This window comes from Amphibalanus amphitrite, unplaced genomic scaffold (assembly GCF_019059575.1).
Source record: "Amphibalanus amphitrite isolate SeventyFive unplaced genomic scaffold, NRLGWU_Aamphi_draft 001018F_arrow, whole genome shotgun sequence".
In the NCBI taxonomy this organism is placed as follows: domain Eukaryota; kingdom Metazoa; phylum Arthropoda; class Thecostraca; order Balanomorpha; family Balanidae; genus Amphibalanus; species Amphibalanus amphitrite.
The window spans coordinates 153,305-172,053 of record NW_024882512.1 but is presented as its reverse complement, the minus strand read 5'-3'; the positions used below and the strand labels follow the sequence as shown (position 1 = coordinate 172,053).

The window sequence follows — 18,749 nt, the reverse complement described above, 5'->3', positions numbered from 1 at the left end:
GTTGGTTTGCTGCTGTTAAGGGATGACTACTACCGAGTATGTTTTTATTCTAGGACATGAACAAAGAAGGCGGTAAAGGCTTGCAGTATGTTTTGCCCGATTTGACTGTGAATAAGCATGTTGGAAAAAAATCTTCCCGTTATCTGCTACGTCAAAAGATAGAGATCTTCTTTGAAATGTGCATGCCTGATATGGCGTTAATCGCACCTAACGGGGAATCCAAAGATCTGTCGATACTGTAAGTCATGTTAAACGCTTAGATAGGTATGATGTCACAAAGAAACTATGAGGGCAAATATGATATTACATAAACGTCTGTCAAGACAGCCTCAGATTCAGATTCACTTTCAGAATCACATTCGGACCCCCTTAGATTTTCATAAAAACTGGTCCATGGGTACAGTTTTGGACGCTGATTCCAATGGTGAAGTCTGTTTTTCGCCACATATTATACTTTGGCCTCTAGAGGCATTCAAAGTTTTTTTTGGGGCGAAGGGGGACCCCTTAGATTTTCATAAAAACCGGTCCATGTGTACAGTTTTGGACGCTGATTCCAACGGTGAAGTCTGTTTTTCGCCACATATTATACTTTGGCCCCTAGAGGCATTCAAAGTTTTTTGGGGGAAGGGGGACCCCCTTAGATTTTCATAAAAACTGGTCCATGTGTACAGTTTTGGACGCTGATTCCAATGGTGAAGTCTGTTTTTCGCCACATATTATACTTTGGCCCCTAGAGGCATTCAAAGTTTTTTGGGGCGAAGGGGGACCCCCTTAGATTTTCATAAAAACTGGTCCATGTGTACAGTTTTGGACGCTGATTCCAACGGTGAAGTCTGTTTTTCGCCACATATTATACTTTGGCCCCTAGAGGCATTCAAAGTTTTTTGGGGGGAAGGGGGACCCCCTTAGATTTTCATAAAAAACTGATCCATGTGTACAGTTTTGGACGCTGATTCCAATGGTGAAGTCTGTTTTTCGCCACATATTATACTTTGGCCCCTAGAGGCATTCAAAATTTTTTGGGGCGAAGGGGGACCCCCTTAGATTTTCATAAAAACTGGTCCATGGGTACAGTTTTGGACGCTGATTCCAATGGTGAAGTCTGTTTTTCGCCACATATTATACTTTGGCCCCTAGAGGCATTCAAAGTTTTTTGGGGCGAAGGGGGACCCCCTTAGATTTTCATAAAAACTAGTCCATGTGTACAGTTTTGGACGCTGATTCCAACGGTGAAGTCTGTTTTTCGCCACATATTATACTTTGGCCCCTAGAGGCATTCAAAGTTTTTTTGGGAAGGGGGACCCCCTTAGATTTTCATAAAAACTGGTCCATGTGTACAGTTGTGGAGCTGATTCCAATGGTGAAGTCTGTTTTTCGCCACATATTATACTTTGGCCCCTAGAGGCATTCAAAATTTTTTGGGGCGAAGGGGGGCCCCCTTAGATTTTCATAAAAACTGGTCCATGGGTACAGTTTTGGACGCTGATTCCAATGGTGAAGTCTGTTTTTCGCCACATATTATACTTTGGCCCCTAGAGGCATTCAATTTTTTTTTTGGGGCGAAGGGGGACCCCCTTAGATTTTCATAAAAACTGGTCCATGTGTACAGTTTTAGACGCTGATTCCAACGGTGAAGTCTGTTTTTCGCCACATATTATACTTTGGCCCCTAGAGGCATTCAAAGTTTTTTTGGGAAGGGGGACCCCTTAGATTTTCATAAAAACTGGTCCATGTGTACAGTTTTGGACGCTGATTCCAATGGTGAAGTCTGTTTTTCGCCACATATTATACTTTGGCCCCTAGAGGCATTCAAAGTTTTTTTAGGGCGAAGGGGGACCCTCTTAGATTTTCATAAAAACTTGTCCATGTGTACAGTTTTGGACGCTGATTCCAATGGTGAAGTCTGTTTTTCGCCACATATTATACTTTGGCCCCTAGAGGCATTCAGATTCACTTTCAGAATCACATTCGGACCCCCTAAGATTTTCATAAAAACTGGTCCATGGGTACAGTTTTGGACGCTGATTCCAATGGTGAAGTCTGTTTTTCGCCACATATTATACTTTGGCCCCTAGAGGCATTCAAAGTTTTTTTGGGGCGAAGGGGGACCCCTTAGATTTTCATAAAAACTGGTCCATGTGTACAGTTTTGGACGCTGATTCCAACGGTGAAGTCTGTTTTTCGCCACATATTATACTTTGGCCCCTAGAGGCATTCAAAGTTTTTAGGGGAAGGGGGACCCCCTTAGATATTCATAAAAACTGGTCCATGTGTACAGTTTTGGACGCTGATTCCAATGGTGAAGTCTGTTTTTCGCCACATATTATACTTTGGCCCCTAGAGGCATTCAAAATTTTTTGGGGCGAAGGGGGACCTCCTTAGATTTTCATAAAAACTGGTCCATGGGTACAGTTTGGGACGCTGATTCAAATGGTGAAGTCTGTTTTTCGCCACATATAATACTTTGGCCCCTAGAGGCATTCAAATTTTTTTTGGGGGCGAAGCGGGACCCCCTTAGATTTTCATAAAAACTGGTCCATGGGTACAGTTTTGGACGCTGATTCCAACGGTGAAGTCTGTTTTTCGCCACATATTATACTTTGGCCCCTAGAGGCATTCAAAGTTTTTTGGGGAAAAGGGACCCCCTTAGATTTTCATAAAAACTGGTCCATGTGTACAGTTTTGGACGCTGATTCCAATGGTGAAGTCTATTTTTCGCCACATATTATACTTTGGCCCTTAGAGGCATTCAAAGTTTTTTTGGGGGCGAAGGGGGACCCCCTTAGATTTTCATAAAAAACTGGTCCATTGGTACAGTTTTGGACGCTGATTCCAACGGTGAAGTCTGTTTTTCGCCACATATTATACTTTGGCCCCTAGAGGCATTCAAAGTTTTTTGGGGGAAGGAGACCCCCTTAGATTTTCATAAAAACTGGTCCATGTGTACAGTTTTGGACGCTGATTCCAATGGTGAAGTCTGTTTTTCGCCACATATTATACTTTGGCCCCTAGAGGCATTCAAAGTTTTTTTGGGGCGAAGGGGGACCCCCTTAGATTTTCATAAAAGCTGGTCCATGTGTACAGTTTTGGACGCTGATTCCAATGGTGAAGTCTGTTTTTCGCCACATATTATACTTTTGCCCCTAGAGGCATTCAAAGTTTTTTTGGGGGAAGGGGGACCCCCTTAGATTTTCATAAAAACTGGTCCATGGGTACAGTTTTGGACGCTGATTCCAACGGTGAAGTCTGTTTTTCGCCACATATTATACTTTGGCCCCTAGAGGCATTCAAAGTTTTTTGGGGAAGGGGGACCCCCTTAGACTTTCATAAAAACTGGTTCATGTGTACAGTTTTGGACGCTGATTCCAACGGTGAAGTCTGTTTTTCGCCACATATTATACTTTGGCCCCTAGAGGCATTCAAAGTTTTTTGGGGGAAGGGGGACCCCCTTAGATTTTCATTAAAACTGGTCCATGTGTACAGTTTTGGACGCTGATTCCAATGGTGAAGTCATTCAAAAAATTGAATGCCTCTAGGGGCCAAAGTATAATATGTGGCGAAAAACAGACTTCACCATTGTAATCAGCGTCCAAAACTGTAACCATGGACCAGTTTTTATGAAAATCTAAGGGGGTCCCCCTTCGCCCCAAAAAACTTTGAATGCCTCTAGGGGCCAAAGTATAATATGTGGCGAAAAACAGACTTCACCATTGGAATCAGCGTCCAAAACTGTACACATGGACCAGTTTTTATGAAAATCTAAGGGGGTCCCCCTTCCCCCAAAAAACTTTGAATGCCTCTAGGGGCCAAAGTATAATATGTGCCGAAAAACAGACTTCACCGTTGGAATCAGCGTCCAAAACTGTACACATGGACCAGTTTTATGAAAATCTAAGGGGGTCCCCCTTCGCCCCAAAAAACTTTGAATGCCTCTAGGGGCCAAAGTATAATATGCGGCGAAAAACAGACTTCACCATTGGAATCAGCGTCCAAAACTGTACCCATGGACTAGTTTTTATGAAAATCTAAGGGGGTCCCCCTTAGCCCAAAAAAAAATTTGAATGCCTCTAGGGGCCAAAGTATAATATGTGGCGAAAAACAGACTTCACCATTGGAATCAGCGTCCAAAACTGTACACATGGACCAGTTTTTATGAAAATCTAAGGGGGTCCCCCTTCGCCCTAAAAAAAACTTTGAATGCCTCTAGGGGCCAAAGTATAATATGTGGCGAAAAACAGACTTCACCATTGGAATCAGCGTCCAAAACTGTACACATGGACCAGTTTTTATGAAAATCTAAGGGGGTCCCCCTTCCCAAAAAAAAAAACTTTGAATGCCTCTAGGGGCCAAAGTATAATATGTGGCGAAAAACAGACTTCACCGTTGGAATCAGCGTCACAAACTGTACCCATGGACCAGTTTTTATGAAAATCTAAGGGGGTCCCCCTTCGCCCAAAAAACTTTGAAGGCATCTAGGGGCCAAAGTATAATATGTGGCGAAAAACAGACTTCACCATTGGAATCAGCGTCCAAAACTGTACACATGGACCAGTTTTTATGAAAATCTAAGGGGGTCCCCCTTCGCCCCAAAAAAACTTTGAATGCCTCTAGGGGCCAAAGTATAATATGTGGCGAAAAACAGACTTCACCATTGGAATCAGCGTCCAAAACTGTACACATGGACCAGTTTTTATGAAAATCTCAAGGGGTCTCCCTTCCCCCAAAAAACTTTGCATGCCTCTAGGGGCCAAAGTATAATATGTGGCGAAAAACAGACTTCACCGTTGGAATCAGCGTCCAAAACTGTACCCCTGGACCAGTTTTTATGAAAATCTAATGGGGTCCCCCTTCGCCCCAAGAAAACTTTGAATGCCTCTAGGTGCCAAAGTATAATATGTGGCGAAAAACAGACTTCACCATTGGAATCAGCGTCCAAAACTGTACCCATGGAGCAGTTTTTATGAAAATCTAAGGGGGTCCGAATGTGATTCTGAAAGTGAATCTGAATGCCTCTAGGGGCCAAGTATAATATGTGGCGAAAAACAGACTTCACCATTGGAATCAGCGTCCAAAACTGTACACATGGACCAGTTTTAATGAAAATCTAAGGGGGTCCCCCTTCGCCCAAAAAAAAACTTTGAATGCCTTTAGGGGCCAAAGTATAATATGTGGCGAAAAACAGACTTCACCATTGGAATCAGCGTCCAAAACTGTACACATGGACCAGTTTTTATGAAAATCTAAGGGGGTCCCCTTTCGCCCCAAAAAAACTTTGAATGCCTCTAGGGGCCAAAGTATAATATGTGGCGAAAAACAGACTTCACCGTTGGAATCAGCGTCCAAAACTGTACCCATGGACCAGTTTTTATGAAAATCTAAGGGGGTCCCCCTTCGCCCCAAAAAAACTTTGAATGCCTCTAGGGGCCAAAGTATAATATGTGGCGAAAAACAGACTTCACCATTGGAATCAGCGTCCAAAACTGTAGCCATGGACCAGTTTTTATGAAAATCTAAGGGGGTCCCCCTTCGCCCCAAAAAAACTTTGAATGCCTCTAGGGGCCAAAGTATAATATGTGGCGAAAAACAGACTTCACCATTGGAATCAGCGTCCAAAACTGTACACATGGACCAGTTTTTATGAAAATCTAAGGGGTCCCCCTTCGCCCCCAAAAAACTTTGAATGCCTCTAGGGGCCAAAGTATAATATGTGGCGAAAAACAGACTTCACCATTGGAATCAGCGTCCAAAACTGTACCCATGGACCAGTTTTTATGAAAATCTAAGGGGTCCCCCTTCGCCCAAAAAAATTTTTGAATGCCTCTAGGGGCCAAAGTATAATATGTGGCGAAAAACAGACTTCACCATTGGAATCAGCGTCCAAAACTGTACAGATGGACCAGTTTTTATGAAAATCTAAGGGGGTCCCCCTTCCCCCAAAAAACTTTGAATGCCTCTAGGGGCCAAAGTATAATATGTGGCGAAAAACAGACTTCACCGTTGGAATCAGCGTCCAAAACTGTACACATGGACCAGTTTTTATGAAATTCTAAGGGGGTCCCCCTTCGCCCAAAAAACTTTGAATGCCTCTAGGGGCCAAAGTATAATATGTGGCGAAAAACAGACTTCACCGTTGGAATCAGCGTCCAAAACTGTACACATGGACCAGTTTTTATGAAAATCTAAGGGGGTCCCCCTTCGCCCCAAAAAACTTTGAATGCCTCTAGGGGCCAAAGTATAATATGTGGCGAAAAACAGGCTTCACCATTGGAATCAGCGTCCAAAACTGTAACCATTGACCAGTTTTTATGAAAATCTAAGGGGGTCCCCCTTCGCCCCAAAAAAATTTGAATGCCTCTAGGGGCCAAAGTATAATATGTGGCGAAAAACAGACTTCACCATTGGAATCAGCGTCCAAAACTGTACACATGGACCGGTTTTTATGAAAATCTAAGGGGGTCCCCCTTCCCCCCAAAAAAACTTTGAATGCCTCTAGGGGCCAAAGTATAATATGTGGCGAAAAACAGACTTCACCGTTGGAATCAGCGTTCAAAACTGTACACATGGACCAGTTTTTATGAAAATCTAAGGGGGTCCCCCTTCGCCCCAAAAAACTTTGAATGCCTCTAGGGGCCAAAGTATAATATGTGGCGAAAAACAGACTTCACCATTGGAATCAGCGTCCAAAACTGTACACATGGACCAGTTTTTATGAAAATCTAAGGGGGTCCCCCTTCCCCAAAAAACTTTGAATGCCTCTAGGGGCCAAAGTATAATATGTGGCGAAAAACAGACTTCACCGTTGGAATCAGCGTCCAAAACTGTACACATGGACCGGTTTTTATGAAAATCTAAGGGGGTCCCCCTTCGCCCTAAAAAACTTTGAATGCCTCTAGGGGCCAAAGTATAATATGTGGCGAAAAACAGACTTCACCATTGGAATCAGCGTCCAAAACTGTACACATGGACCAGTTTTTATGAAAATCTAAGGGGTCCCCCTTCCCAAAAAAAACTTTGAATGCCTCTAGGGGCCAAAGTATAATATGTGGCGAAAAACAGACTTCACCGTTGGAATCAGCGTCCAAAACTGTACACATGGACCAGTTTTTATGAAAATCTAAGGGGGTCCCCCTTCGCCCCAAAAAAACTTTGAATGCCTCTAGGGGCCAAAGTATAATATGTGGCGAAAAACAGGCTTCACCATTGGAATCAGCGTCCAAAACTGTTACCATGGACCAGTTTTTATGAAAATCTAAGGGGGTCCCCCTTCGCCCCAAAAAAAAATTTGAATGCCTCTAGGGGCCAAAGTATAATATGTGGCGAAAAACAGACTTCACCATTGGAATCAGCGTCCAAAACTGTACACATGGACCAGTTTTTATGAAAATCTAAGGGGGTCCCCCTTCCCCAAAAAAAACTTTGAATGCCTCTAGGGGCCAAAGTATAATATGTGGCGAAAAACAGACTTCACCGTTGGAATCAGCGTCCAAAACTGTACACATGGACCAGTTTTTATGAAAATCTAAGGGGGTCCCCCTTCGCCCCAAAAAACTTTGAATGCCTCTAGGGGCCAAAGTATAATATGTGGCGAAAAACAGACTTCACCATTGGAATCAGCGTCCAAAACTGTACACATGGACCAGTTTTTATGAAAATCTAAGGGGGTCCCCCTTCCCCCAAACAATTTTGAATGCCTCTAGGGGCCAAAGTATAATATGTGGCGAAAAACAGACTTCACCGTTGGAATCAGCGTCCAAAACTGTACACATGGACCGGTTTTTATGAAAATCTAAGGGGGTCCCCCTTCGCCCCAAAAAAACTTTGAATGCCTCTAGGGGCCAAAGTATAATATGTGGCGAAAAACAGACTTCACCATTGGAATCAGCGTCCAAAACTGTACCCATGGACCAGTTTTTATGAAAATCTAAGGGGGTTCGAATGTGATTCTGAAAGTGAATCTGAATCTGAGGCTGACTTGACAGACGTATTACATAAATGTGCTTGCTGTTACCGTAATGTGAACAAGCTGGACAAATAATAAAAATGGTCCCGTTTTCTACTTTCCTTTGTTGCTTACTTTCTCCCCTTCTATGATAACTTTGATCCGACGGCGTCCCTTTATGGAAATATTGTAACTTTTTGCATAGATTATCCACCAATCCGACATATTGCCGGATTACGCAGTCTGTTTCGCTATGCCTTTGCACTCCTTTTCTTTCCCAAAGCTCCGATTCCCTTTTAGGGGATCGAAGCTAAATCAGCCTTTGAAGTTGCAGCATGAAGGGCCACTTATCCGATTTGCTCAACTGCCTGTGAACTTAGGCAGCAATTTGTCTATACTAAGGCGGGTCAGCGTCTCGACTTATCCTGGGAAGACGGAGGAGAGACCCGTCTTTATCTCGTCTCGACGTCAGCTCAGTCTCGACTCCCTCTCGCTATCGCTCGTCTGATCTAGCTGTCCATGTAAGGGTCGGTCTGAACCCGCGACGCCGCCGGCTGCAACGGTGGCTGGTGCACGTCATCATTGGAGTAACCGGCCGCTGCCTTTGTGGCTCTTCCCTCTCAATGATGATACCATGGATCACCTTATGTGATCCGTAATGATACCAACACCGGCAGAATCACTGGAGCTGAGGCGTCAGTGTTGGCAGAGCACAATGAAGGCGGTCGTTTAGGCGTGATGAAGGCACAGTAGAACCGCGATGAATGAATCATTCACCTGTAATTTTGTGTTCCGCCATGAAGCTCGTTCACCGCCGCGCCATGTCCATTGCTGATTGGTCCATTTTCTCTGTCCGCAGCTTCTAATTGGTCTACAGCGCGACGCTCTCGGCTTCCGTCCGCAGCGCCGCCAGCTGACTGTGGTGACCCGTGTGACCTCTCCGGGTCACGTGAGGTCAGCGGTGCAGCGGCGCGGCAGCTCAGCCAGCCGCCATTCGGTCAGCTCCGTCGGATCACAGGTCAGTCAACGGGCCGTCATATTCAACACAACAACACGCTCGGTGAAGTGAGAAGTCACTTTCCGTTAGCAGACGTTTGGTTCAAAACATTCCTAGAGCTATAATAAGATGGCGAAGTACTAAAATGAGCAGCATTATTGAATGTCGTAGAAGAATAACCTTATGCTCACTATCTTTTAACAATCCGAAAATTAGCCTAAAATCAATGAAAATCAATGAATATATTTCGGAAACGTTCCTTCTTCAGTTCAAAAAGTTAACTATACAAGCCACATAAATGTACAAATAATTGAACGTCACAAAAGCGCCGAATTAACTGATCCCACCAACGAATATTAGTCACATTCTCGTGCCATATAAGTAGAACGGCCTCTTTTAATCAACGCAAGACTAAAATAACAGGTATACATAAGGTAGCGTAACCAAATACAACTGTATGAGATCACTTGTGACCCAACAATTACTGTGCTAGTCATCTTAGAAACACACAATATAATTACAACTAACATGCAAGGTGTACACAGCCGACTACTCAATAGATCGATTGTCTAGCCAACAAACTAGCCATTCATCCAATTGTTCAATCCACTAGTCATTACATTCAGGCGTGGAGTCGACAAACCATTCAAATATCAATTCCAAATCATTCAATCAAACGTTTTATCATACATCTATCCCAACATCTATCACGTCTCAGGCTGACAGTTCACACTAATCACAGAATTGCCCAAGATGCGATGTTGGTGTTTAGGGCTGGTCGGTATGTCCTTATCCATAGCGACTCTGCTATTTTTCTGTCTCTGCTGGTGTTGCATGTCTGTAGGATCTTGGCCGCGATGTGTTGGGGCTCTGGGCGACATCGAGGGTGGTCATCTCTGAAGTGGTCGCCCCACGGTGAGTCCATACGGTGGTTCTTCGCGTCCCGTAGATGTTCATTGTAGCGAAGTCGTATGTGACGTCCGGTTTCGCCGATGTAGCTCCGGTTGCACAGCGTGCAGGTAAGTTGGTATACCACTCCGGAACTGTGGCACCGGCCCTGTAGTCCTGTAGATTCTGTATTCCTCAGCGCGCACCCTCACACCGTCAGTCCATCTCGCTCACTGACTCACCGCCTGCCCGGACACAGCTTGGCCCCGGCGGCAGCGACCTGACACCGCCTGAGCGAAGTCCATCCGACTCGCATCGCGGAAAGCATCACTTAGCATCGAAAAGCATCACTGAAACTACACTCCACCCTTGATCTCGAAGGATCAACCCATCGATTGGAAATACTGGGCCTGTCTACGTTCCCGCTCGCTTCTACGTGGAATCTGTCGCTCCTCCTCACCCACAATCTCAGCTGACTCTCCCTCCACGACTTCCGGCCCACTGTTCCCCTCTGAGCCCGCATCATTCACCACCGGCACGGTAATGACCAGACTCTCACCGTCCCTCTCTCCCTCACTGTCGCCCTCACTAACGGGCCCCTCCTCGACGGCGGCATTCCGTCGGCGTAAATTTCTCACGTGCCACGGCACTCCATCGACTTCTACGACCTGCTCAGAAACGACATCAGACACCGTGCCGGGACGCGACGCATCAACACACCGAGTTCCCCGACGACGTACCCAGACAGGGTCGCCAACACGATACGCGGCTGCCTCACTGTTCACTGGTACGGGGTTGGGCGCCGCCGGTGCAGCAGCGGGCCGCACATTGTCCCTCACATTGTACCGGAACACGACACTCGCGGGTGCAGATCCACCCTCGCGCGGCGTTACATTGTACAGGTGGACTGCCTCGGCCACCGAGCATTGTTTTCGCGCAGCAATGACCTTGATCGTGCGATGGTTCCGCTCAACTATCGAATTGCCAGCCGGCTCATGAACCGCCCTAAATCGAAGACGCACGCCCCACCTCGCTGCAAAAGCCGCAAAACTCCGACTGCGAAAGATGGTGTCATTATCACAAAGCAGCTCCTCAGGTGCCCCGCGCTCGAAGAAGATCTGTTCGAGCTGAGCGATCGTGACATCAGCGTCCGGACGACTCAGGTGTCGCCACAGACAGAACCGCGAGGGTCCACAGTCCACAACCGAGAGAAACGACTGGCCCCGGTAGTGCGTTACATCAATTGCCAGTCGCTTCCATACGTCAGACACTTCCAACGAGCCATGCCTCCACTTCATTGGCGCCGGATCGATTGAGCGGCATGCGTCACACTGGCTCACCACATTTTGCACTTGAGCTCGCGTCACGTCCTTTGAAATGTCACGCCGTGCAAAGTACAGTGTCCGACGAACCCCGGGATGTCCGGCGCGGTCATGCACTCCTGCGATGGCCTCCGCAATATCAGCAGAGCCTCCTGGTGCAAGCTGATCCTCCGTCCGGTCCTCTGCCGCGCCGGCCGAGTCTCCCCGCGGCGTCATCCGATCCACCTCAGCGCTGCTACCACCTGCAGCTGCGACTTGATCGCCTCCTCTCAGTACTGCCGAACCCGATGAATCGTCATCAGAGTTAGGCAATGCCAGCCCATTGGCCGCAGCCTCGCAGCCGGCCATTGTCTCAGTAGCTGCAGGCGATGACTCATCACGCACCCAGTCTTTCGGCACTCGGGTCAGCTCGTCTGCTCGATTCGCTGCGCTCCGCACCAGAGTTACAGACAGCGACAGCTCGAGCTCATCCACCAGCTGTCGAATCATGTCGACCCTGCGTCTGATCAACATCTCTCCGTGTGCCTTGGTGCGCAGCCGAGCGCGGCCGCTCAATGCATCGTTGATCCAACGGTGCACTGTGACCGAGTCCGTGCGCAGATCGATGACACGCATGTCCCAAGCGACGGCCACGTTGATGCCTCTCACGGCCGCATTTAGCTCCGCAACATTTATGTGTGTGGATTCATCCTTCCTCAGCCAGCATCCGTCTTCAATGACGTCGCCGTCAGGTGACTCCACCACCACACCCGCTGCTACGGAGCTCGCATCCACCCAAACCACAGCGCGGTCGCTCCGCACGCTCCACAGACCGTGTGCCGGATCGTGACTGGCTACCCGAGCCGCGACATGACTAATCTGCTTCTGCAGAACTCCGTCGTAGGTGATGTCATCCCATCCTTGTGTGACGTCATTCACGCGTCGTTTCAGCCAGGCCACGGCAGGGCGGAGCCAACCACACACCGGCATGTGAGCGATCAGGCGTCCGCACCACGAGAACACTCCACGGCGCGTGAGCACAGCCGGTGGTGGTCCGACTGGGTTGTCTCTGCTCCACACCAGCCTGCCAAGCTCCCGTGAGACTCGCAGACCGAGCAGACGCGCACCGCCTGCCGCCCGCTCTGGAGGCTTGCACTCGAGACCAAAGTTCGCCAGATGAGCCACCACTCGCTCTGCGCTAACAATGTCCTCGTTCACCAGCAGATCGTCCACGTACGGAAGCACTGCCCGGTTTACGTCCGCGTCACGTTCCAGAACCGTCCGAATCACCGCCTTCATGACGAGCGGAGCCACGCACAATCCATAACCGAGCCGTGTCAAACAATGTCTCTGGTTTTCGATCATCACCGTCTGAAACGGCCACAGCTGGCGGTCAACCTGAATCTGCAAATACGCGTGACGTAGATCTACGACCGCAACGTTTTCGCCATGTCGTCGCCACTTCCTCAGTTGGTCCGCACAGACGTCTGCGTCAGCTGTGTGAGCTGTCAAGTAATTGTTCAGTTCACGATAGTCAAGCACAGGTCTCACTTTCGATTTGTTCTTTTGTTGAACTGCCATTAAAGGCACCAGACCCTTTGGTGGGCCAAGCTCTGACTCGTTGTAGGGAATAAGCCAGCCCTGCTCCACCCAACGTTTGAGTTCATCGTCAAATTCACGGCGAGCGTCACACGGCACCCTGTACTGTGCGACAGTGTTCTGCAAGCACTCCGGCTCTGCTCCGTCAGTCCACTTCCATTTCATTCTCCACGCCTTAGATGTCGGATCAAAGTACACGGCATAATCTGGTGCATCCACAACTGGTGCCCGGTCCGGGTGCAGGTCGGTCGGTGTCGGTTCGGGTTGCGCCGCCGTCTCATTGCAGCCCGGATGCAGCGATGAGGCTGCTCCATCCGAGACGCCACTGGCAGCCGCTGCAACTGGAGCGGCCGGCACAGCTGAGTCCACTCCAAAGTTCACTTCACTGGATGCACTAACGAACACGCCCTGCAGAGCAGTCACACCGTTCATTCCCAGAATGAATGAAAAGTTCAAAGGCTTTCTAGCAGACACCAGCACTTCCAACTCAACTCGAGCACCAAACATGGTCTGCACTGACACGTAACCTCTGCCTTCGCATGCGTATCGTTCTCCACTCAGTGTCACAACGTTGATTCGCTCCGCAGACCAGCGGCGGCAAACGGAGGAGTGCGCGACGCTCACGGTGCATCCGGTATCCACGAGGGCTCGACACATCACTCCGTCCACCGACAGGCGCGTGGTCGGCAGAGCGCCACTCACTGGTGAGCCGGAGAGGAGGCTGGCGCTGAGGCCACCTCTCCGCCGCCGTTTTCCGGGCAGGTAGCTGCCACGTGGCCGGGTCGGCTGCACCGGAAGCAGAGCCTGCTTCCGCCCAAACCACCTCGACGTCCACGGCCACCTCGACCACGAAGACAATCGCGGGCCAAGTGGTTGGGCTGTCCGCACGCATAGCAAACGGTGGCTTCCTGACGGCGCGGACCGCGGTGGTCTGCCGCTGCAGCTACCCCCAGAACGCTATCTCGACAGAGGATAGCACGGGCCCGGTCCACCATCTCCGACAGAGACAGGGACTCCATGCGGGCGCCTGTCTGGAGAGCGTGCCGCACGGACTCGGGCAGTCCTGCCACAAATGCGCAGCTCAATCCCTCTTCGTTAATGCCTCCGAAGATCGACGACAGTCTTTGTAGGTCCGCCAGAAACACATCGACGGACTCGTCGACCCGCAGCTGGCGATCTCGGAACTCTTCGTAGGCTTTAAACTTGTCGACTGCAAACGCACGCTGCAAAGCCGCCTTCACTTTCCCTGCGTCCGCCTTGTCGGCTTCACTCAGTTGGCGATAAACAGCCGAGGCACCCCCTGTCAGTCTCAACGGCACCACCACGGCCAAGTCCACTGCCGGTTTTTGCAGGCCACACACCAGTTCCACCTTCTCATACCAACACGAAAAGTCACTAGTGCCATCATACTCCGGGATAAGTTTCAAGTCGAAGTTCGCCATGATTGCCGAAATAGCTTGTAGATTCTGTATTCCTCAGCGCGCACCCTCACACCGTCAGTCCATCTCGCTCACTGACTCACCGCCTGCCCGGACACAGCTTGGCCCCGGCGGCAGCGACCTGACACCGCCTGAGCGAAGTCCATCCGACTCGCATCGCGGAAAGCATCACTTAGCATCGAAAAGCATCACTGAAACTACAAGTCCTGCAGCACACGAGTGGCAGCGTGAGCCACCAGGACACGGAGGTGGTTTCAGGGCCGAGCGCACCAGCTGGTTCTTGATGGTCTGTTTGTTGGTCCAGGTCACTCCTAGGTTCTGTTGGCCACTCTTGTGTACGATGGCCTGTACGGTTTGGGCTAGCTTGTCATCGATGAAAGGTAACACGAGCCTTGTTACCGGCGTTGCTCGTCTTCTTGGTCTTGGTCTTGAGGTCTGGCAGCAACTGATGGCTCTGCTGATGGTGCGCATGTTGTAGCCGTTGTTCAGGAACAGGTCTTTGATTTTCTCTATACTGCGTTCACGAGCGCTGTTGTCACTGGAGATGTTGATGGCACGTCGGATTTGGGAGTGCAGCACAGCTCGCTTGGTTTTCCACGGGTGTGCCGAGTCAGCGTGTAGTATGATACCAGCCGATGTGGGCTTGATGTACAGCTCAGTGGTGTACCTTCCTGTGGGTTCGACTGTGATGCTGGTGTCCAAGAAGGGAATGGATGGCGTCTTGTCTGTCGATTCGATGGTGAACTTGATCGATGGATGTGCGTCGTTGATGTGACGGAAATACTCTTGAAGATTGGCAGAGCCATGGGTCCACACTCCGAGTACGTCGTCGATATACCTCATGTATAGGTCGGGTTTGTGTGAGGCACTGGTGTTGAAGTCCCGTTCCAAGCTGTCCATAAAGATGATAGCAAGCGGTGGGGCCACACGACTACCCATGGCGATACCGCTTGTTTGGCGATAGTATTTGTCGCCAAATCTCAAGAAGTTGTTGGAAAGGCAGTGGTTCAGAAGGTGGATGATGTCTGTAACTTCCAGGCCGAAGGTGTTGATGTCTTGATGGTGAGTTTCGAGCAAACGTTTTGCACTCTCAGTCGCTTCTTTGTAGGGGATGTTTCCGTAGAGGTTGGTGACGTCTACACTGAAGATGATGCTATCCGCTGGTAGTCTGTGTTCCGGATAGGCATCTGAGAGGCGGCGAAGATACTCTTCAGTGTTGCTGAGGTGGGCTGGGATAAACTGAAGGAGTTGGCTGAGGATTCTCTCCAGTAGTTGGGATATTTTGTCCAGTGGGTCACCACACGCTGACACAATCGGGCGCAGTGGAATGCCCGGTTTATGATCTTTTGGCAGTCCGTATAACTCAGCAGTTCGTGAGCTTTGTGGGAGGAGCGCTTGAATCACATTCTCATCAAGTTTGCCTTTAAGCGTCTCCTTGGTGATCCGCTTCGTGGCAGCTTCTGTCTTGTTGGTGGGATTCCTGGCTACCTCTTCATAACCAGCTGTGATTTCTTCTGCCTTAGTGATGTAGTCAGTTTTGTCCAAAATTACAATGCCCTTACACTTGTCAGATGGTTTGATGACGATCTCTTCGTTTTCTTTCAGCTTTTTCATCTCTGTTCTTTGTGTCCTGCTGTGGTTTGTGACGACAGTCTTGTGGTTTTTGTATGTGGCCAACACTTTTTTCTTAAGTTGGCTGAGGTCTAGTTCACTTGCAGGGTCTGCTTTGGGTGCCTGGTGGCCTTGGGTGGGCAGAAATGGGAGCGGCCTGAGGGTTGGCGCGGTGGTCGTGCGCTGGCTCCAGAACTCCCTCCAACGAATGACATTGATGGCTTTTTCGATTCCGATTTCTACCTCTCTAAGTGTTTTGTCAGAGATCTTCTGAGTGAGAGCAAACTTGGGACCTTTCTCTAGGAGACTGGCTAGTTCGACAGATGGCTGGGTGCTTGAAAGGTTCTTAAGGCGCTCTGGGTAGCGAGGGTGGGCTGAAGATGGATCAGCCCACCCTCGCTACCCAGAGCGCCTTAAGAACCTTTCAAGCACCCAGCCATCTGTCGAACTAGCCAGTCTCCTAGAGAAAGGTCCCAAGTTTGCTCTCACTCAGAAGATCTCTGACAAAACACTTAGAGAGGTAGAAATCGGAATCGAAAAAGCCATCAATGTCATTCGTTGGAGGGAGTTCTGGAGCCAGCGCACGACCACCGCGCCAACCCTCAGGCCGCTCCCATTTCTGCCCACCCAAGGCCACCAGGCACCCAAAGCAGACCCTGCAAGTGAACTAGACCTCAGCCAACTTAAGAAAAAAGTGTTGGCCACATACAAAAACCACAAGACTGTCGTCACAAACCACAGCAGGACACAAAGAACAGAGATGAAAAAGCTGAAAGAAAACGAAGAGATCGTCATCAAACCATCTGACAAGTGTAAGGGCATTGTAATTTTGGACAAAACTGACTACATCACTAAGGCAGAAGAAATCACAGCTGGTTATGAAGAGGTAGCCAGGAATCCCACCAACAAGACAGAAGCTGCCACGAAGCGGATCACCAAGGAGACGCTTAAAGGCAAACTTGATGAGAATGTGATTCAAGCGCTCCTCCCACAAAGCTCACGAACTGCTGAGTTATACGGACTGCCAAAAGATCATAAACCGGGCATTCCACTGCGCCCGATTGTGTCAGCGTGTGGTGACCCACTGGACAAAATATCCCAACTACTGGAGAGAATCCTCAGCCAACTCCTTCAGTTTATCCCAGCCCACCTCAGCAACACTGAAGAGTATCTTCGCCGCCTCTCAGATGCCTATCCGGAACACAGACTACCAGCGGATAGCATCATCTTCAGTGTAGACGTCACCAACCTCTACGGAAACATCCCCTACAAAGAAGCGACTGAGAGTGCAAAACGTTTGCTCGAAACTCACCATCAAGACATCAACACCTTCGGCCTGGAAGTTACAGACATCATCCACCTTCTGAACCACTGCCTTTCCAACAACTTCTTGAGATTTGGCGACAAATACTATCGCCAAACAAGCGGTATCGCCATGGGTAGTCGTGTGGCCCCACCGCTTGCTATCATCTTTATGGACAGCTTGGAACGGGACTTCAACACCAGTGCCTCACACAAACCCGACCTATACATGAGGTATATCGACGACGTACTCGGAGTGTGGACCCATGGCTCTGCCAATCTTCAAGAGTATTTCCGTCACATCAACGACGCACATCCATCGATCAAGTTCACCATCGAATCGACAGACAAGACGCCATCCATTCCCTTCTTGGACACCAGCATCACAGTCGAACCCACAGGAAGGTACACCACTGAGCTGTACATCAAGCCCACATCGGCTGGTATCATACTACACGCTGACTCGGCACACCCGTGGAAAACCAAGCGAGCTGTGCTGCACTCCCAAATCCGACGTGCCATCAACATCTCCAGTGACAACAGCGCTCGTGAACGCAGTATAGAGAAAATCAAAGACCTGTTCCTGAACAACGGCTACAACATGCGCACCATCAGCAGAGCCATCAGTTGCTGCCAGACCTCAAGACCAAGACCAAGAAGACGAGCAACGCCGGTAACAAGGCTCGTGTTACCTTTCATCGATGACAAGCTAGCCCAAACCGTACAGGCCATCGTACACAAGAGTGGCCAACAGAACCTAGGAGTGACCTGGACCAACAAACAGACCATCAAGAACCAGCTGGTGCGCTCGGCCCTGAAACCACCTCCGTGTCCTGGTGGCTCACGCTGCCACTCGTGTGCTGCAGGACTACAGGGCCGGTGCCACAGTTCCGGAGTGGTATACCAACTTACCTGCACGCTGTGCAACCGGAGCTACATCGGCGAAACCGGACGTCACATACGACTTCGCTACAATGAACATCTACGGGACGCGAAGAACCACCGTATGGACTCACCGTGGGGCGACCACTTCAGAGATGACCACCCTCGATGTCGCCCAGAGCCCCAACACATCGCGGCCAAGATCCTACAGACATGCAACACCAGCAGAGACAGAAAAATAGCAGAGTCGCTATGGATAAGGACATACCGACCAGCCCTAAACACCAACATCGCATCTTGGGCAATTCTGTGATTAGTGTGAACTGTCAGCCTGAGACGTGATAGATGTTGGGATAGATGTATGATAAAACGTTTGATTGAATGATTTGGAATTGATATTTGAATGGTTTGTCGACTCCACGCCTGAATGTAATGACTAGTGGATTGAACAATTGGATGAATGGCTAGTTTGTTGGCTAGACAATCGATCTATTGAGTAGTCGGCTGTGTACACCTTGCATGTTAGTTGTAATTATATTGTGTGTTTCTAAGATGACTAGCACAGTAATTGTTGGGTCACAAGTGATCTCATACAGTTGTATTTGGTTACGCTACCTTATGTATACCTGTTATTTTAGTCTTGCGTTGATTAAAAGAGGCCGTTCTACTTATATGGCACGAGAATGTGACTAATATTCGTTGGTGGGATCAGTTAATTCGGCGCTTTTGTGACGTTCAATTATTTGTACATTTATGTGGCTTGTATAGTTAACTTTTTGAACTGAAGAAGG

The 18,749-nt window shown here is 48.9% G+C and overlaps 1 protein-coding gene across 1 annotated transcript in view; it reads left to right on the top strand.

Moving 5' to 3' along the window:
- Positions 1-18,749, top strand: part of LOC122369235 (serine/arginine repetitive matrix protein 2-like) — an 86,321-nt gene that overhangs the window by 22,487 nt on the left and 45,085 nt on the right. The window contains exon 3 of the mRNA XM_043343807.1: positions 8,799-8,957. Coding sequence (XP_043199742.1) covers positions 8,799-8,957 — 159 coding nt within the window. The remainder of the gene's footprint in view (positions 1-8,798; positions 8,958-18,749) is intronic.